This window comes from Bidens hawaiensis, unplaced genomic scaffold, assembly GCF_021521415.1.
Source record: "Bidens hawaiensis isolate Kalapana, Puna unplaced genomic scaffold, B.hawaiensis_p1.1 tig00021515_1, whole genome shotgun sequence".
NCBI lineage: Eukaryota > Viridiplantae > Streptophyta > Magnoliopsida > Asterales > Asteraceae > Bidens > Bidens hawaiensis.
The window spans coordinates 331,159-353,466 of NW_027493348.1; the positions used below are offsets into that span (position 1 = coordinate 331,159).

At 34.2% G+C, this 22,308-nt stretch overlaps 2 protein-coding genes across 2 annotated transcripts; both read left to right on the plus strand.

Annotated features, from left to right (window-relative positions):
• Nucleotides 1–5,847: 5,847 nt before the first annotated feature.
• LOC143563760 (zinc transporter 11-like) lies at nucleotides 5,848–8,044 on the plus strand. Its single transcript, XM_077051231.1, has 2 exons — nucleotides 5,848–6,434; nucleotides 7,478–8,044. The coding sequence occupies exons 1-2, from the start codon at nucleotides 5,981–5,983 to the stop codon at nucleotides 8,005–8,007; spliced, it is 984 nt and encodes a 327-aa protein (XP_076907346.1). The 5' UTR covers nucleotides 5,848–5,980; the 3' UTR covers nucleotides 8,008–8,044.
• Nucleotides 8,045–19,125: 11,081 nt separating this feature from the next.
• Nucleotides 19,126–20,792, plus strand: LOC143563761 (zinc transporter 11-like). The gene is made up of 2 exons (XM_077051233.1): nucleotides 19,126–19,637; nucleotides 20,162–20,792. The coding sequence occupies exons 1-2, from the start codon at nucleotides 19,184–19,186 to the stop codon at nucleotides 20,692–20,694; spliced, it is 987 nt and encodes a 328-aa protein (XP_076907348.1). The 5' UTR covers nucleotides 19,126–19,183; the 3' UTR covers nucleotides 20,695–20,792.
• The last annotated feature ends 1,516 nt before the right edge of the window (nucleotides 20,793–22,308 follow it).

Below are 22,308 nucleotides of genomic sequence, written 5' to 3' on the forward strand. Positions count from 1 at the left end.
CCCACTAGCCTTTCTGTAAACACAAGGCCCATCTTCATTTTTTACAAAACCAAACTCTTTGATTTTCTCATCAAAGTGAAGATTCCAGCTTCGAGATTCTTTCTTAAGTCCATAAATGGACTTATTTAATGTGCAAACCCTATTAGGATATTTAGGATCAACAAAACCTTCAGGCTGAACCATATAAACATCTTCAGAAAGATGTCCATTAAGAAAAGCGGTTTTGACATCCATTTGCCATATCTCGTAGTCATAGTTAGCGACTATAGCAAGTAATATCCTTATTGACTTAGTCATAGCAACGGGCGAGAAGGTTTCATCATAGTCAACACCTTGAGTTTGAGTAAAACCTTTCGCGACTAGTCGTGCCTTATAGGTTTGTGCATTTCCATGCATGTCGGTTTTTCTCTTGAAAATCCATTTGCTCCCTATTGCCCGACTATCGAGGGGTAGCTCAACCAAGTTCCAAACTTGGTTATCCTGCATGGATTGCATCTCGGCGTTCATGGCATCTTGCCATTTCTCAGATTTTGGATCCAAGATAGCAAATTTGAAGTTAGTACGTTCGTCGCCAGACTCGGCTACTAATAAGACTTCGGAACCATCTAGATGCCATAAGTATCTAGAATTTGGTACGGGAGTCCTACTACTTCTGCAAACGCTTGTGTTCCCGTCTGATGTATCAGTAACAACTTGTTGATCAGACGCTCCAATTTTCTCAGTGGTTGTTTGTGGTTCTTGAATTTCTTCAAGATCGACAATGTTATCTCCAGTTCCTCGATTGATAAATTTCTTCTCAAGGAAGTGGCCTTTCCTCTTGATAGAAATCGTATTTGTATCAGGATGAAAGAAGTAATAACCACTTTGGTTATAGTATCCGACGTAAACAACTTTTACGCCGCGGGGATCAAGTTTGTCATCAGACTCACTTGAGATGTAAGCATCACATCCCCATACTCTAAGGTACGACAATTTGGGCTTCTTTCCCTTATGCCATATCTCATATGGGGTTTTGTCTATCTTCTTAGTTGGAGCTAGATTGACAATGCGGGCGGCGGTCATAAGGGCATAACCCCAGAAGGAATGAGGCAAGTTAGTTCTACACATCATCGATCGAACCATGTTTAGCAAAGTTCGATTTCTCCTCTCGCTCACGCCATTATATTGGGGTGTGCCAGGTGGAGTGAGCTGTGAAACAATTCCATTCTCTTTTAGATGAGTAATGAATTATGAGCTGAGATACTCTCCACCTCGATCTGATTGAAGCATTTTAATGGTTTTACCAAGTTGTTTTTCCACTTCCTTTTGAAACTCTTTGAACCTTTCAAAAGTTTCATGCTTGTGTTTCATAAGATACACATAAGCGTGTCGACTATAATCGTCGATAAAAGAAACGAAGTATCTTTCATGGTTTCTAGTCATGGTTCTGAAAGGTCCACATACATCAGAATGTATGAGTCCTAACAGATCACTTGATCGTTCACTTTTATGAGTGAAGGAGTCTTTGGCGAGTTTGCCAGCTAAGCAAGATTCGCAATAATCAAACGAGTCTGGTCATGTGGATTCAATAATCCCTTCGGATTTGAGTCTTTTAACTCTTTCCTTGCTTATGTGGCCAAGTCGGCAATGCCATAGAAAAGTATCATTGATGCTAGTCTTGATACGTTTTGAAAGATGATATACGTTATTGTCAGGTTGAACATCAATCTCATAAATACTATTTCGATGTTTAGTCTCAAAATAAAAGAGATCATTTAAGTAAGCAGAAATAGCCATGCCATTAAAAACGTAATTAAAACCATGTTCAAGCAACAATGAAAATGAAATAATGTTTCTGGTCAAACCAGGAGCATACAAACAATTATTCAAAGGAAAAACTAGGCCAGATGGACAAGTAAAATGAAAAACTCCATTTGCCAGAACTGGTACTCTCTTCCCATCTCCAACGATGAGTTACATGCTACCTTTATTCAGTTTCTTCCACTTCTCAGGCTCCTGCAAGACATTAACAATGTGGAAACCACATCCGGTATCAAATACCCATGTGTTGCTAGAGACAGTGAAAAATTCAATAACGTATATGGAAATACCTCAAGAAGAGCCTTCACCATTGGCCTTCCTCTTCGCTAGCTCAGCTAGATGTTCGGGGCAGTTACGCATCCAGTGCCCCATCTTGTTGCACTTGAAGCACTGGCGCTCCTCAGGAGGCGGCGGTGGTGCCTTTGCAACTTTCTTGTTAGTGTTGGTGGCAGATTTGGCAGCAACAACAACTTTCTTCTTGCCTTTTCCCTTATAACCTTGATTCTTGGGTTTGGGCTTCTTTACACCAGCAGATCGGATCATCAGAACTTGATTGGTCCTGGAAGGAATGTTCATCTCAGCCGTTTTGAGCATGTTGTGCAGCTCCGGCACTGTCTTTACCCAGCCATTCATGTTGAAATTCATTATGAACTAGTCTTAAGAGCTGGGGAGAGAGTTGAGGATGAAATCCGATGCCATCTCATCAAGCATGGGATAATCAAGTTCCTTGAGCTAATCGATGTGCCCCTTCATCTTAAGAACATGTGCATTGACGGGAGACCCTTCTGCCATCTTGCAACTTATGAGTTGTTTCATGGTATCGAACCGCTCCTGACGGGCTTGTTTCTGGAACATGCCTTTGAGTTGTTCCAGCATCTCATAGGCACCGAAGTCTTCTAAGCCTTTAGCAAGCTCAGAAGTCATGGTGGCTAGCATAATACAGGAGACCTCAGTCGAGTCATCCCTATGCTTGTCAAGAGCTTTTCGAGCAGCGGCTGTGTTGTTTTCAGGCTCGTTTGGAACAGGTCCATCGAGAACATACAGGCGCTTTGTCATAGTAAGAACGAGTCTTAAGTTGCGGTGCCATTCGATGAAGTTGGTACCGTTTAGTTTCTCCATCTCAAGGATAGACTTAAGGGCGTAGGGTGAATTTTCGTTTGAAGACATCTGATTAATAAAGCAAAATTAAATTTATGTAGTATTTTCGATGTTGTAATCCCATTATTAATGACCCAATAACATTAATGAAATAATAGTATGAGAATCTGGCTTCCAGTTATTAAAGGCAGCTGTAGCACACAACATTAATAAGTGGTTAGGCAGATTGACAACGATTGTCAATTGTGAATAGAGCACAACTCTCGGTTATGAGGCCTATAGAGACAACGATTGTCTGTATGGATACGTTTAGCCTCATCTTGCCCACTTTAAGTCTCCAGACAGCGAGTGACAACGATTGTTTGTTTGACAACGATTGTCAATTGTGAATAGAGCACAACTCTCGGTTATGAGGCCTATAGAGACAACGATTGTCTGTATGGATACGTTTAGCCTCATCTTGCCCACTTTAAGTCTCCAGACAGCTTTAGCACGTAACATGAGGGTAAAGTAATAGTTGTCCTAGTATAGTGACGTGTGAAAGGGTCGGGTGTGTCAACGAAACGCTTTCACCTTGATGGGATAGGCTAGAAAACAAGTGCGGTGCTGTAGTTCCAAACGCTCGAAATTTCGCATTATGCCTCAAGTGTGACTTGTAGTAGGATTGGCATAAACTATTGGTTTTAAATTGGATTAAATTTAAAATTACCAAATAGAGTAAAAGTCAAATTTTACTGTATTTATTATCGTGACGAATTGATGAACTCTTTCATCTCTCAGGACACTTAGTTTTAAATAACCTATTAAAACTAAGTTTGTCGTGATATAACTAACCAATTTTAAGTTAATAGAAAACTATTAAGTTATTAGTTTTGGAAATCAAAACGCTTTTAATTTGCAAAACATAAATGGTTAATTAAAAAATGTTTATTTTCCAATTTTATTTGGTATTAAATTGGTGATAATATAATCCTATTATAAACAAATCAAGCAACCAAAATAGCAAATAATAATATGTAAATCCTTATGGCCAAAAGGTGATCGGTCTCGCTAGAGCCAATTAGGGAGACCGATCGGGTCAAGGGGTTCACAACACAAAACAACCACAAGGATGGACTTCAAGGTGCATCCCGTCATCTTGTCTGAATTCCCACTAACTCCAAGAAATCCTTGAGCTCGTCCTCGGTTATCATCGCATCTTCTTTTATACAAATTTATAAACTAACAACAATTTGCCCTATTACAAATTTGAACCATCCAATATGGCCAAAAAGAAAACCGAAAAATAAAATAATAACCGATTACAATTTTGAACCATCTATATGGCCAAAAACAAACTCAAGATCTAAACACAACCAAACAAACATAGGTCGGAGCCGGATTTACATATTCAAAATAACTAAATTTCGGGTCGTTTTGACTTGGTCAAATAAAATAAACAAAAATTTTGACCAAATCTAAAATTACCCGAAAACTAATCTAGATCTACAAACTTTAAACGATTTAAAGTTTGAGATGTAGATCCGGTTTAAACGAACCGGAATCGACTCGTACGTTGTAACCGCGGCTCTGATACCACTGTAGGGTTTCAACGGTGGTTCGGAACGAAAACGGTCAAACTTTTTAACCCGTTTTAGTTAATTATTTCGTTTAAGTAATTATTAATCAATATTAATAATTTATATATAAAAACGTATTATAAAACGCAGCGGAAAACAAATTATTAAATCAAACCGGAAACCCGAACTCGGATCCGGTTACAACTATACGAGCATGATAATAAATAAATCAACCATAGATCTAGTTTGATAGTTTATACCTCGGTTATCGAAACCGAGTGAAACACCGAGATCTAATGAACGTTGCTAGAGGTTGACACGAACAATCCGGTAACTGGTATGGCGGCAGAGGACTGCGGCGCGGCAGGTGGCGGCGGCGCAGCAGCTCCGGCGGCAACTGTTGGTCACGGCAACGAACGGCAGCGGCCCACGGCGGCTACAGTGGCAAATAGAGCAGTGACGGTGGCCGGAAACAACAACACAGGCAATAACTATGGATATGGTGGTGTTCCGGCGAGGTGTAGAGGCTGGCGGAGGTGGCGGCGGTTTTCCGCTGACCGGAATTACGGCCGGCGCCGGCAGCAGGTTAGGGTGGCTAGGGTTTTTGCTAATGATGGATTAAGATGATAATAAACAATGATTTGTTTATATTAGATTAGGGTTAAACCTAATCTCAAACTCATTGGGCTTTTGGCCCAGCCATCAACTTAAAGCCTAGTCCACTAACAATCTCGATTATTCATGTCTGGCCCATTTAAGATTAAGTAGGCTCGGAGTTCGTTAATCTCGGTGTAACTCTTACCGGGTCAATTCGGTTCGGTCCGCATTGACTTGACCAGAACCGACCATAATATCCAACATACCTCCACCCGCAAACCCTGGCCGGGTTTTTAGAAAACGGTTTCAAAACACTGGTGTTATGTATTATTTATAGTTAGATTTTGTATAATGTCAAATAAAGTTCGATAGTTTGAAAAGGTCTCAGCATTTTAGTTTGTTTTATGCCTTCAAAAACGTTGAGCCACCCTTGACCATAAGCTAGTGTCATGAGGCTTTAAGCCCGTGACGGGTTTTCATGTGGGCACGAAACTACAAAAAAAAAAAGTTGATCTGAAACAGAATGGTGTTCTCTATTGAGTTGCTATCTGAGTCCATAATCTTTACGGTGTGGATTTTTAGACATTTCATTTTCATAATGGAGTCAAGATACTATGTATCCTTTAACAATGTTTTGTGAAAATTTACAAAAGACGAGTCAGCTTGCTAATTCCTGTAGGCCAGGTAATTAAGTGACCGGAGAAATTAAATAACCCACGACTGAATCATCGATCACACCATTTATGTTCTCGTTATCAAGATCCAGTCCACCTATAACATGCCCATCATTGTCACATGTAACAACCATTTTAAATGCTAACCAAGTTTATGTGGTTCATATATTAAACACCTCCACTACTATCGATATTTTTTGTTCATAAACCAATTAAACCTTGTCTAACTCCTTCATTGTACTCAAACCCAACATGTTCTGTTACCTTTTATTCATCTCTCTTGTCCTCTTGCTCGTAATCTCCACCTCTGCTCATGGCGGTGGTGGTGATCACGACGACGATGATGATGATAACACCACCACCAACCAAAAACCGAACCTCAGGGCAAAATCTTTGATTCTAGTGAAGATTTGTTGTTTTGTAATAATATTTATTGGGACTTTTGTAGGCGGTGTGTCTCCGTATTTCTTTAAATGGAATGAGGAGTTCTTGGTCCTCGGCACCCAGTTCGCTGGTGGCGTGTTTCTTGGAACCGCGATGATGCATTTCCTGAGCGATTCTCATGAAACGTTTAAAGAGTTGACAAGTGTTGAATACCCTTTTGCGTTTATGTTGGCTTGTGCAGGCTATTTGCTTACTATGTTTGCTGATAGTGTCATTTCGTATGTTTATGGAAAGCAGGGTAATTTCGATATAGAGAATCAAGGTTGGTTCCTTCACTTGCATTCATAGAAAGTTACTATAGGAATATATAAGTTAGTTCTAGGTGGTTTGGAAGACTCATAAGTGTTTATATGTTCCTTTTATTTTATACATATTTGGATTGTACTTTGGGCTAGTCCTCTACGTACTCTAGACTCTGGAAATAAGTTGAAGCTTATTTATTTGGGTTGGATATTGCACAAACCAATCATATCGTACAAAAACTAAGCAAAAATCACACGGTGCATTCTTGTAAAAGTGTAATTACGTTACAACACAAATATTACTAGCGTTATTACTTTGTAGTTTTAGAACTAGCATGATAAATATTATGTTATAGTTATACATGTAGTGTAATATATATTACGATAGTTGTAAAACTATAGCATCATTGTAATTACGCTAGTCGTATATGTATTTAGTATAATTACGCTATTCAGTGTAATTCCGTCTTTGCCTCCTTTTATTCCGCACATTTCGCACGATAAAAATCGTTTATTAGATCCAAACACTAGTTTTCTGTTTTTTATTCCATATATAATTTAGTTAATTTTTCTTTTAAGTTGTGTTTGTTAATATTATATATCTTTATCAAAATGAAAAGATTTGTTTAGTTTTTTCTAAAACTCCGATGTAATTTATATCGAAACCCAAGTTAAATTTCAAAAATAAAGTATGTTTTTAAAAATAACTTTAATTTAATAAACTTTATATCAATAAAATTGTATCATTAAATTTAGAAAAACAATTAATGAGCGCAATTTCTTAATAAGGCGACATACTATATGCTAACTAAATATTAATAAATAAATAAATAAATAAATAAAATGTATACGAGTGAGTACCTTGATTGCAAACTTATTGGACCTTCTTTTTCTTAGTCTACTACCATTCTCATGGCTCAAAGACCACCTATAAAGCATAGACATTGTCTCCTAAAGTTACCTAGAAATCAAAAGAACTTTTTACTATATATATTGCTTGCTAAACAATTAACCCATACTTTCTCAAGAAGCAACATAATAATACATAGGTTGTTGATTACAGGGCGCAACAGGCATGGAAGAGACGAAACGAGCAATTCAAAGACCGCAATATCATCAGTTTCTTCGCTCGTGGACAGCATGCTGCTAATAGTTGCATTGTGTTTCCACTCAGTGTTTGAAGGTATCGATATCGGAATTGCAGACTCCGAATCAGATGCCTGGAAAGCCCTGTGGACCATATTTATTCACAAGATCTTCGCAGCAGTTGCAATGGTCATTGCTCTTCTAAGGATGATTCCAGGCCGTGCCTTTTTATCGTGTGCAGCGTATGTTTTTGCTTTCGGGATCTCAAGCCCGATTGGGGTGGGAATCGGAATCATAGTCGATGACACCAAAGAGGGTTGTGTTGCGGATTGGATATTTGCTATATCAATGGGAATAGCTTGTGGGGTGTTTGTGTACGTATCGATTAACCATCTGTTACGAGGTTATCAAGCAAGGAAACCCGCGGCTGTAGACACTCCCCACCATAAGTTGTTAGCTGTAATGTTAGGGATTGGTGTGATTGCTGTGGTAATGTTCTGGGATTAACTTATGGTGGAATTGAATCCTTAAAAGATATATTTAGTTGATGCATAATGATGGTCAAAAGTAATGTATTGATGATAACTGTAAAAAATATTAAACTAATAATATAGTTAGGTTTTGGATTGTATATTTATTTGTTATTAAAACATTCATGTTTGGGTTGACATGTTTAACATATTTGTCAACCCTAAAAAATTTCATAATTAAGCAAGTTGACTTGCTAACCTTGCAACTCATTTATGTTTACAACTTAATTACAACTCGCTAACATGTTTGACTGGTATGTTTAGATAAATAGGTTAATGGGTCTTGTTTAAGTTATACGGTTTTAAGGGTGACCGGGTTGTTGCAATTACATGCCAAAACTCAATATATATATCATTATGGTTAGCTAATTGTGAAGTTACATCAAGATACATGTTGTTGATAAGCGCATTGTACAAATATATCACTCTATGGTAGCTAGTTGTGGAAGTTACACAACTTGCTTTCCGCACTTCATCAAAACTGTCCAAGACCATATGGGGCAAGTTCTTAGAGTTTTAGCTTGCAGGGAAGACTTCCCATTACTGAATCAAATGATTATATTTCAATGTGGCTAGATCTAATATTTCAAATTGGTCCGTTTTGGATTTCCATTGTGACATGGCTTACAAGTTGGCAATCCAAGTCTATAACACCATTGCTAAATCCGCGAACTTATAAAGAAAGGGATATCGGTTCGGTTTTGATCACCCAAGTGAAGGATAGTGCAAGTGTTGTTAAATGTTATTAAACATTTGATCCACAAAGTCTTTGGTAACATTCTAAGGTGTTTTTGACTTATCAAATACTTACATACATCACATATACCATTAGCTAGAAGAAGGTTGTTCTTCCATCTTTGATCTTAACAACTTTTGGTTTGAGTATTCATAGGATATATTTTAGGGTTTTAAAGAGGACAAAAATATAGTTATTACATTGAATGAGGTTTTAACTCATAAAAAGACGTTTGTACATTGGAAGCTTTGTGAAAGATTATAATAACGAAGATGAAACAAACTATGAAAGTAGTTTTGGTTAAGGAAAATGAGCTATAAGTTACGGTGTAAAATCATCAAAGCAACTTATGAGCCTAATAGTGGTTTTTCTTTATCACATGAACTGGTCTTAGAAAAGATGTATGAGATGGGCCAGGCCGGCCGGGCGGGCTGTATATTTTAACTACAATAAAATATAGGTTAGCTATAAGTTACTTTGGGAGTTTGGGGTGTGCCATCATAGAATATAAGTTACTTTGGGAGTTTGGGACTGAGTTTTATCTACGGGATTATGTAACATCCTACTTTTGGTTATAAGAATAATATAAATTTCGTCTATTTATAATGGGTCGTTATCAGTTTAGATAAATAGAATACGAGTTGGGCTAGTGTTGGGTTAAATGAATATGGGTTATAGACTTGGGTATATAAAGAAAGAAGGAAAGACCATGGGCTTAAGCCCATGATCTATAAATACATAAAGCTTAATCACCATCTAATTCCCATTCTACACATATTCCATACACCACCCAAAACACACACTTAAGATCTCTCTCTCTAGTTCTTCCCTTTTCTCTAGCCGAAACCAAGAAGGAAACCGAGCACTGACCCGAGGTAATGATAGTTTAATATTGTATAAGCTTAACCCGTTAGATATAGTCACGAAACAACGAGCCGACACCGTTAAACCGTTTAAGTCACGAGATCCGGGTGGAATCGGGTATAAACCGAACCTATGATGAGCTTAGTGGTCGCCCTAGCTTAGATCTGGATCGAACGGGACGAAAAACGGTGAAAAACGAGCTAAAACTCGTTTTTCCGACGTGTTCGCGGTTTTCCGGCAATGGCGGCGCCGGAAAAGTTAATACGAGGTAAGGAGGTGTCAGGGAATGTTCTGACATTCCCTGACCTAATCCTAATTCGCTATGGAAAACTAACGAATTAACAAGTAATTCGTTAGCGGAGATCTAACGAACTAGACTTGATTCGTGAATTGATTCGTTAACGAAAGAAGAACGAACTAACCCCAGTTCGTTAAGGTCCAACTCGTTATGATGACCAGTTCGTTAAGGACCAGTTCGTTATAAGGTCCAATTCGTCATAAGGACCAGTTCGTTATAAGGTCCAATTCGTCATAAGGACCAGTTCGTTATGAGGTCTAATTCGTTACAAAGCCAGATTCGTTATAATAGTTAATTCGCTATGAACTCCCATTCGTTAAGAACTGAATAACAAATTAGAACTTTGATAAAATGACATAACAATCCCCGGACTTATAAAAGAATGAATTAATTACAATTAGGCCCTTGAACTTTTGAGTTAGCAAATTAATTAATGATTCAAAAATCTTAATGGAAAATGTGTTATGACAGTTAATGGAAATAAAACTTTTCCAAGCTGACCTGGCAGCTCGACCCCAGCCAAGGGCTCTGCCCCTTGGACCCTGCTAGGGGCTGCCGCCCCTAGACCCCGCTGCCAGGGGAGCTGCCCCCGGACCCCCGTCCGTTGAGGGTTATAATTAGAATAGAAACGTGATATGGCTAGTGATAGATAATTGATACGAGTAATTATTATACAATTAGCCGTGCCCAACTGAAGAAAGGAATAACTATTAACGGTGAACGTAACCGACTTCAGGTGAGTTTCTAGCCCCATTCCTTGTTATGTTTTCGGGGTTGTGTGCATACTCGATGTGATTAGTTAATACACTTATCCTAAGTGATAAGTGTATGCCATATATGTATTATGTGAAATGTATGAATGGTTTCTTGTCGATACATGAACGATCTTCGGAATTGCATGTTTTGCCAGGAAATGGTTGATGTTATATGTATGTTGTAAGATGAAGAATGAATGATGTATGTATGAAACTTACGATTATGTATATAGAAAAGTATGTTAAAAAGGTATGGAAGAAAGGGTACCGGACCCTAATAATATCCGAGGATGAAGGGTACCAGACCCTAATAATATCCGAGGATGAAGGGCACCGAACCCTAATAATATCCGAGGATGAAGAGCACAGGACCCTAATAATATCCGAGGATGTAGGGTACCGGACCCTAATAATATCCGAGGTATGTAGGGCGAATGCTCTTTATAACGTAAGGTTAGATATGTATGTGTATGAAAGATTGATGGACAGGTTAAGTATGTAATGTGTACCTACGGGCACGTGTATGTGTATGTAAAGTAAGTTATGTGATTAACTAGAACTCACTCAGCGTAGCTGACTTTTAGTATGCACGCAGGCAAATAGGTTGAGGCAGCTGGCATGATTGAAGACACATGGCATGGAATCGAAGAGATTGGCATCTCGAAGAAATGTTGTGATGTTTTAAAGACTATGTTTTATTTTAAATGACTATGAATGTTTTATAAGACACGATTTGAAGGTTATGTAACATATTATGGTTGAAGCTTTAATGTTCCGCGAATGTTTTAATTAACTCTGATTTAGAACTGTGTTTATGAGTAAATCCAACACCAAAGTAGGGCTACCGGTAACGGGGCCTTACAGATTAAAGTGTGAACAAGTTAAATGCTGATGAATTACTGTATATTTCTTTTTTAAAAGCTTAATTTGAGTTAAGTGACCTCGAGCCAAAATATATTATGTTAAGATTGATTAATAGACTTGTAAATTAAACGATTGTTTATATTTATATAATGTTATTCATATAAATTATAAAATCATAAAGTATTAGTATATGCATTAATATGATAGAAAGAATTAATCTATAATAATAAGTAGCTTTAGAACCCGTGTGATACACAGAAAGCTCAAAAGGAATACAATTAAACTTTAAATATTGATTAAATTAAAGAAATCCATATTTTGTCAACTTAAATAGTTTAATAAGTTTAAATTATATTTTCTAATAGAATATTCATAAGAATACGTGATGAATTGTCACACAATTTATTCATAATCATGAAAAAGATGCATCTATTGATTTTATAAGTTGTAATTATATTTTTTAATGAATAACGAATTCTAACAAAAGATTATAAGATTTTTCATTATAAATGACATAAAAAGATAACATCATATACAAAATTAGCATGACTAAAACACACTTTTGTATTAAAAATTTGAAAGAGATAGATGATAACTCTATGGATCCATAGAAGTTGAATGAACACGTGAAACTAAAATTGATATTCATTTATAATTTTTTCTTGTTTTTATCTTTTTTAGACTTATTAATATTATTCATTAACTTTTACCACATTCAACTCCTACGTTGAAAGGTGTTTATAAACTGATTTAATAATAAAAAATGTACATATGATTTTATTAAAAATATAAATCTATATATTCTAATAAAGTAAAATATTGTGACACGTGTCAGTATATGCATAAGTCTCACAACTTTTCTCTCTTCAAAAACTAAGATCTTAATTGACACTAATACATGTCCATATTCACTTTCCTTTTACATTTTATTTATATTATATTTATACATTTTTATTAAAATATATATATTAACATATTATTTTACTATATATTCCATTTTGAATAACTTTTTTTCTATAAAAGATAATATAATTTTAGGAAAGTTTTAGTTTTCTCTATATTATATGATCAAAGTTTGGATATAGAAGCGTCAAGAGCAATTAGCGTTTTTCCAAAATCTTTGTATCATCAAAACAACATTAAGTCAGGAAACTAATATGGTAGTAAACAACTATCACAAAATAGGGTGTTAGCAACTGATCAAAGTTATTGGTCGCTACTTAAAAAAAAATTAAGTGAATCACAAATTCTCTCCTAATATTTCAAGAAAATAAATCATTTTAAGTGGTAATCCTTAAAAGTTAAAACTAAAAGTTTGTCATTTTTAAAATCAAAAGCTTTAATTAAATTAATTCTTTTCCCAGCATGAAATTTCATATATACCATTATTAGTGTATGCATTTAAACACCAACTTTAATGTAAACATTAAAATTAAAATTCCAAAAATAACGTAAAATATAATGCAGTATCATTATTTATTTGCCAAGACAAGGTCAGCCCATTTGAAAGAGGAATTTGCCTCTTAAACGATCCTATCGAATCTGTAATCTATATTTTGTTTTCTAAAAATTATAATATTTTTAACTTCACATATATGACAAAGTATAGTTATTTATAGTCAATCTTGGTCACTCATTCAAACATGATCAAATCTTGGTAAATGCTTGTGAGACTTATGCATAAATCGACAAGTGTTACAATTATTTTACTTTATTAGAATATGTAGATGTAGATACTTGATGAACTTTAAAAATTAACAACAAACCATATTTTTTAAAAGATTGAAAAGAATATATAATTTCAAATGTTATCATTAAATATTTTACTATGTGTACTGTTGAATATTATAAAGAAAAAAACAAAACTCAAACATACTTTTGTTTTACAAAATAATTTTTTAACTTATTAAATCAAAAATCTTTACTTAAAAGTTGATCTGTTTTTTTTAAATCAATTCATTTATCAATTATTATTATTATTATTATTATTATTATTGTAATTTGTCATATAAATTTATAAATTTTAAATATATGCTTTAAATCTATCAATATATTTTTTCGGTTAATTTATAACATATATATTTTTTCAATTAATTTAGTAAATATATACCAATCACTTTCATATATGACAGTTTTTCATATTTAATTTCTTGGTTTTTTTATCAAGGATTGTTTCAGGTTTTGTGGAATATAAATTTGGTTTTTACAGTAAAAAAAAATTGGTAAATAGATTGTTTGGTACATGTTAACTACATCTGGGTCAAAATGAGAAATCTAATTATTTTTAAAGTTTGAGAACGCAAATAGATTTATCATCAAAAATGTTACGAGTTCAAAGTGTTAACTTGAAATGTCAAATGTACGAAAGTTAGAATTTTAACATGACCTGGGTTTTAAATTTATTTTCAAGAACATTTTTGAAAAAAATCAAAAGGTTCGGGATTTGGTAAATTGACTATTTTTCCCTCAACTATTAAAATTTAATAATATATTGTGAACACTTACGACATGCCATCCCGGGCATGTCAATGATTCTATTGTGTCAAATATGGAGCATTTGTGTCAGCATTAATTTTTCATTCAATGGTGATCAGAACGTTGTATGGAAAGTATGTCATGCAGCACTATGCTCAAATGAAACAAAATATTCACAAAATCAAACAGGTTAACATGTTATTTTTGTTGTTGTTAAACTTATCAAAATCTTTTTAATGGTTTATCTCATAAAAATATAGTTTTTGAATAATACCCGTCGTTATAATTTAATGTTCTCATTTTCTTCTATGGGTTGCAAATTCATAAATATATCAATAAAGGTAACGCTCCTTCAGTATTTAGACTGAATGGTCAGAATTACTATTGTATGACTATTGTATGAGAAGTCTGCATTTTTTCAATAATACATATATGATACAGACAATGAATGTTATAATAAAAAAAAAGCGTTCTTGGGTACGTTTTGAATGTGCATCTTTTTATTAAGTTTATTTAAAAAAATCATTTTATCATATAAATAAAATCAATTTATACACATATAATATAGACACCAGCATAGATGTAATATAATATACGTTATGTAATTATTTTTTTTACCTGCAATTTTATAATTTGTATAATCTCGTGTGTTACACAGGCTCTAAAACTAGTATGTTTATTATACTAACATAGAAAACCCGCATATTTTTTATCTCCATATTTAGGTAATTATTTATTTTATGAAATGATGGATTGATATATTTTAATTATACTGACATAAATAAATTCTCATTGAAAATAGGAAAATAATTTTAACAGAAAATTTTGGTTAAGAATGAATTTTCAAGTGACATGTCTCAGTATCAATTAAGATTACTACTATAAAAGAAATCCATGATAAATCTCATCAATCCAATTTCCTTAAATAGTCAAAGTCCATACATATGTAATTGGATGTCCCTATATTGTGAGGGGATTTTAATGAATTTGCTTGCTTTTCTAAAAAAGTTTTATATGAAAAAAAAAAAAGAGTTAATATAATATTAAATAAGAGTTGTGAGTTTGATGAAAAGGACAGATGGACTTATTCGTGTGAACCCCATTTTCAATTTACTACTATAAAAGAAATCCATGATAAATCTCATCAATCCAATTTCCTTAAATAGTCAAAGTCCATACATATGTAATTGGATGTCCCTATATTGTGAGGGGATTTTAATGAATTTGCTTGCTTTTCTAAAAAAGTTTTATATGAAAAAAAAAAGAGTTAATATAATATTAAATAAGAGTTGTGAGTTTGATGAAAAGGACAGATGGACTTATTCGTGTGAACCCCATTTTCAATTGGACACATCTCTTTCAATAAACTTGCTAAACGTAACGTTTCAGTCTTCAGGCACCCCACAATCATATGCCTCATATTAAATACTCAGCATTTAACAAGGAAAAATAAAATATAATGACATACTTCATAACTTTTATTATTTTATTTTATCTTTTGTTACTATAATAGACTAATAGTTACTTTTATTTGGGTACATAAATGGAAATATATTAATTTCATAATCTTATTATCTTACTAGGATTGTCTTGGCCATGTACGGGCAGCCGTACAGACACAATCTCTCTGATGCCCATAATTGTTAAATTGTTAAAGAAACTTATATATGTATTTTATATATATTAACTTATTGTAAAACAAAAGCAACAAAATGACTCTCTAGTACAATTAAGAGAGTCTTGGTCTATAGAACAGTAGGCGACCATCACCACCCGTAACAGGGTTTAACGATTTTCCGATCTTTCACTTCAAATACGTTTATAGGTATGCATTTCTTCATCCATCCCTCAACACCCCCCCCCCCCCCCCCAATTCTCTTTTTCATCATCAACTTATCATTGGTTACATTATGGTTTTTGGCTATTAAAAGTTGAAAAAATAAAAAATATATTGGAAGAGGCCGTTATGTGCGTGAAACATTGATGGTGATGGCCGAACACGATGGAGAATCGTGGTGTTTGGGTTAAGTAATAGACGATTGTGGATGGAAAACCAACAAATCGCTGCTGATGGAATGCAATATGGTGAGCAACAGTGGAGAAGTTGACCGCTAGTGATGGCGGTGGGTCACGTGGGTGGAGGAGGGGGGGGGGGGGTAGGACGTTAGGGTTCTATACAATAAAGAGGAAGTGGTTGAGTGTTTTCGATTGTGAAAGTTGAGATTATTTAAATAATTAAATCCAAAAACACTTTTTATTTATAAACTTGTTAATATTGTATTCAACATAAATCATAAGTTTATGTAATTTTATTTATAATTCTTAAAAAAAGTTCATTCTATAATGATTTGGTGTACTTGTTTCCACTTTACCTATTTTTTACCTACTCTATTTTCACTCTCGAAAGAAAGGTTCTTTATGCAGGTTACTTTCAAAAAATAACAAAAGTGTGGATTACAAAAGTTTGTTTTATAGTTTTATTTATTAAGCTATACTTTGTGCATGAAAATTTAATCTGGTTGTTTTTTTCACATGATTTACTATGTTTTGGTTTTCTAATTTAATTTTCCAAAGAATGTTCCAAGTAGTTGGATATTAATAAGGTTAAAGTCATGGAGGTCCTTGTCCTATATTATATGGTTATGGTGTATTTGCGTACCCCCACCAAAACGCCACTTCAAGTTGACGATTGACTCGAACAACTTTCTTCTTTTTTATTTTTATTTTTTTTTATTTTTGTTCATAACCAATAAACAATGCTAGTTATTTTTTAAAACTATTTAGAAAAATAATCATATTTGTAAAGAGGACAATAAAAAGGAAATCTGAAATATACTAAAACTTTGTTTTTATATTCTGTAATGAATATATTCATTTTATGTAATGATTTAATAATTCGAGTTATATTTTTCTTTTGAACGGCCAACAAACATAGAATGATATAGAGAGTTAAATCTATAGCAAAAACTTGACAACCAAATTGAAAAGATAAATATAGAAACCAAACTCAAATCTTGAAAGAAACTCGGTAAACACCATATATGATTCATAAATCTCAATCAGATTTTCTGCAACAAACAAAACATATTCAAGCAAGCAATACATGTTTGAATAGTAGCTGTGTCTCGTGGAGGGTGTAACATCCTAGGCAAATCTCACATCGGCCGTGGACAAGAGAGATCATTGTTTCATAAGTAAATGTCTCACCTCTTAAATCACCAACGCGTTTTGGGCTTAACGAGAATGGACGAGAGGAGAGCTCCACAGTTAAGCGTGCTCAGGTGGGAGTAGTAGCAGGATGGGTGACCTCCTGGGAAGTCTCCACCTGGGCAACCAAAAACAAAACCGTGAGTTCTTCGTGGGCAAAACGGACAATATTGGTGGGAAGTCTCCACCTGGGCAACCAAAAACAAATCCGTGAGCTCTTCGTTGGGCAAAGCGGACAATATTGGTGCAAGGGGGCGGATGTTATAGATGGCATGAAGAAGAAATAAGTTTTAAGAGAGCTAGTGGAAATAGCTTACTTGGTAGAGCATAGTCGTCTGTTTTTAATTTGTAATTGTATGCAAGATAAACATACATAAGGACGACATTAATTAGTGTAACGCTTTATATGAGCCGGATATTGAATTTTGAAATGAGAGATGCTCGGTTAATAAGATACATCTAATATCTATACCTAGAAAGCATTTTGGCACTTTGGTTGCGAACAATAAGAGGTCTCTATAGTCAAAACATGTTTTGTTATAGTTAGATCAAACAAATTGGTAGATGTATAGAGTCGACCATATAAAAAAGGTTCTGTAGCCACTCATCTGTTAACTGTTATGTAGGAACGTTATGTGGCCCTCGTAGAAGACCATGAGTTTCTAAGTAGCATTTCTAACACCTATGAACAAAATCGTCGTAAACATAGGAGATATTAGGTTCGTTCAAAAGAATGTTTGGGACTTTGGGCGCCCAAAAATGAAATTTCATCAACAATTAAATACTGAGCATGCTAGCTCTAACATTAATAAATAAATGTTCCAAATAACAAGAAAAATTCCACTTCTTAAGCACGTATATTAAAGTTTATTCTCATATACAAATATAAATATATTTGGTTTTCATACATCTAAAAAATTTAGTATTAGAATATTCTCAGCAGGTCTTTTATATTATAGTGAGTGATTTTTTTGTATTATACAGAGTAGTTGTAAGCAGTTGTGAGTTGAGGAGATAAAGATCATTTTGTTGTGAGTAAATTTGAAGAAACAATATTCACGCTCGATAACTTTTTAATGTTAATTAAATTGGTTGTCAGTGGATGTGTGAGTGGTTAATATAAAATTATTGTAAGTGGTTAATATAAAATTATCATTTTGAAGACGCATTTCGATTTGGTGAATTTCGCCGGTATTTAATTGAAGGATTCGTAATTAGCCGTTAAAAAAATATTTAATGAAATGTTTATATTTCGCTATGGTATTAAGTTAATAAAATCTTACTCCATCTGTCTCATTAAAATTGTCAACGTTTCCTTTTTTGTTTGTCAATGTCCACTTTCAAAATTTATTATCTAATTTTCAAGTTTATTCTTAAACACACACAACTAACATTAATAAACAATATTGATGGACCCAATTAAATTTTCAATGACATTATTGTCATTTGGTACACAAAAAAAGTAATTATTCAATATACATTGAACTTTGTGTTTTTTAAACCATGATACTCTTAATGAGAGGGATGTAGTATGAATCTAAAATATAAAAGGCTTTTCAAACAAAATTTCTTAAAAACTTAAAAAAACGAATGATTTGATTACTTATTGACTTCTTGGAAAACTAAACAGGGTCAAACGTTAAATAAGTAAAAATAGCTAGGTTGATGATGATTATTTGACTTACTTAAAACTGTTTTCTTAATATCCAAAGACGAATTAAATTCAGACAATGACACACATTGACCTGTTACTAGTAACGTAAAACAACCACAACCAGATCTGCATCTACTACACAAACATGTAATTGTACATTTGTACTTGTACTACACATTCCCATTTCCAATACTACCCTCATCGTCCGGAACTACAGTATCTCCAAAAAAAAAAAATATTTCTAATATATTTATTATACAATCCTCGTTTGCTTCATCGTGTTCCTCAAACAACCCAAACATGTTCCGCCACCTGTTCTTCCTCTCTCTCCTCCTCGTACTCGTTCTCTCCGCCTCCGCTCACGGCGGCGCCGACGACGACGACGGTGACTCATCCACCGGCGGTGAAAAACCCGACCTCCGGTCAAGATCTTTAATCCTAGTAAAGATATGGTGTCTAATAATAATATTCTTTGCTACGTTTATTGGTGGCGTGTCTCCTTATTTCTTGAAATGGAATGATGGGTTTTTGGTGTTGGGTACACAGTTTGCTGGCGGTGTGTTTCTTGGTACGGCTATGATGCATTTTTTGAGTGATGCTAATGAGACGTTTGAGGAGTTGACTAGTGTGGAATACCCTTTTGCGTTTATGTTGGCTTGTGGTGGCTATTTGCTTACTATGCTTGCTGATGGTGTTATTGCGTATGTGTATGGCAAACACAACACTAATTCTGATGATGATGTTGAAGATCAAGGTTTGTTTTTTTTTTCCGATTAGTGTTGTGTATGGCAAACACAACACTAATAAGTAAGTTTGTTACCTGTTTCTTTCTCTTAATTATTAACTTTTATTATTCTCATTTACTTTATATGCTTCTGTTTACTTTTCTCAGCTGGTGAATCGGTTTGTTTTCCTTTTGTTTCAAATATAGAAGTAACAAGTTAAGTCTATATTATTAGCTAATTAATTTTTAATTTATTCCTACTGTAAGACACTTTTTTTAGCATAGTAGACAAATGAACATAAACATAAAAGCTAACATAACATCAATTAAAGTAAATGGAACACCAATCTATTGGGTCTAACAAACTAAAATAACTAAACTCAATTAAATTGTAATTGACCAAAACTTTTTTTTTAGTAAACATGTAACAGAACTAACTACAAACATAAACTAACGAACATAAACAAACTTTTTTATCAAACAATTCATTGAACATTTTGTTCGTTTACATGTCGACAAACAGCATATAATAAAACGTGGTTTGTTGATAACAGGGGAAAACCGGAACGGAAAAGAGAAACACACCCATCCAAAGATCGGAATGACATCAGCTTCATCTCTGGGAGACAGCATTCTACTTATAGTAGCATTATGTTTCCATTCCGTGTTTGAAGGAATCGCAATTGGAATTGCAGATTCCAAAGCCGATTCATGGAAAGCCCTATGGACAATATCTCTTCACAAGATCTTCGCAGCAATCGCAATGGGAATCGCTCTTCTAAGAATGATTCCAGACCGCCCGTTCTTATCATGCGTATCATACGCCTTTGCATTCGGGATATCAAGTCCCATTGGAGTTGCAATTGGAATAATAATCGATGCCACGACACAAGGTCGGGTTGCTGACTGGATATTTGCGATATCAATGGGGATCGCTTGTGGGGTGTTTATATACGTGTCGATTAATCATTTGTTACGAGGTTATCAGGCGCAAAAGCCGGGTGGTGTAGATGCTCCTCATTATAAGTTGTTGGCTGTGACGTTGGGGCTTGGTGTCATTGCTGTTGTAATGATCTGGGATACCTGATTTGGTTATTGGTTTTTGTTTTTGTTTTAAGTGTTTTTTATTGTTTTGGACACATGAAAGTGTACAAGTTTAAGATTACAGTTGTATTGTAAAGAAACATAGTTGACGAGATATATAAAGAAAGTATTGGTTGTTTTTGTTTATAACAAGGTTAAAAGAACAATAAGCCGGCAATCACAAGTACAAAGGACTAAAAGGTGTTTTTTTATATAAAACACGGATGCTTTTTTGAAAAGGTCCGCCACAAGAGGTATATAATTTATTATATAAATATGTGTTAAGAGCTCTTGGAAGAATCTTTACGCAAAATGTGACAAGTGTTGGTTTTAAGTTTAATATTTTGTGGTTTTATAAGTTACAAAATGAATGAAAGGCCTTTTCAGATAGGAGGGAGATGGCAATTACAGAACTACGTGCAAATTAACTATTATGAGTCCGGATATGAGCCCAGACAAGCCAGCCCAATTTAGGTGACCCAACAAGAGATAAGATTGTGAAGGCAGAATCGCTGAATATATTCTCGAAAGCCTGAAGGATCGGATTATGAAAATAACGTTTAAGCAAATTGGTGTTCTTCTCTCATCTCGATTCTAGTCTAATTTCCCATCTCAAGTTCTTATCTGAATCCTCATCTCCTTCTTAGTTCTATCCTTTGTGATCAGTTTCTTGTAATTCATTTTCTATGTATCTATGAAATGTTGTTCCCTAGATCTAAGGTGTTAATTGTTTAGTTCATACAGGGTTCACTTCATTGGTGTTTTCATTGACCTTATCATAGATGGTTTTGGAAAAATTCATACAGGAACATCCACAACTACCTCGTTTCACTGGATCTAATCCCGAACTATGGATCTCACAGGCTGAACGGTTTTTTCTCTTTTATGTTATCTATGATGACGAACGGTTTCCTTATGTGATTGAATTATTCGATGACGAACCTTTCTGGTGGTTCAATGCTTGGTATCGGAGTTCAGACTTCATCACCTGGAATGATTTCACGGCTGCAATGATTACTCAATTCCATGCTACTTCTGTTGAGCCATGTTCGATTCACTATGTTTTGATTTCGTTTGTTACTACTGCTCACAAGGTGTTTGATGAAATTGATGATGAAAATCTGAATCCATGGTTGCTGTTAATGGCTCACAGGGGTAAAGGATGATCAAACATATAAATCAAATTATAATTTTTCGCTTGAGCGTGTAAAACCTTTTATATATCTAGTTTTGACAAATGATTCGAAAACAATTAAAATTAATAATCTCGAAACCACCGTTTATAGAAAGAATACAAAGAGTAGACAAAAATATTTACAACGAATGTATAAAAGTATACAAATGTTCTATTAACTAACCGTGTCAAAGTTTTGTTGGTATAAAAAGATAACTAGTATAAAGTTAAAATAACAAAAGAATAAAGTAAAATAAAATGCTTATAAGAAAAAAGAGAAATTGAATATGAATATGAGGGTTAATAATAATAATAATAAATAAATAAATAATGATTAATCAATAATATTAAATAAGTGGGTGAAGACATGTATAGCAACAGGTATTCAAGAACTATACACTCACTTATTAACACATTCATATGTTTGTATACCCATTTGTATAT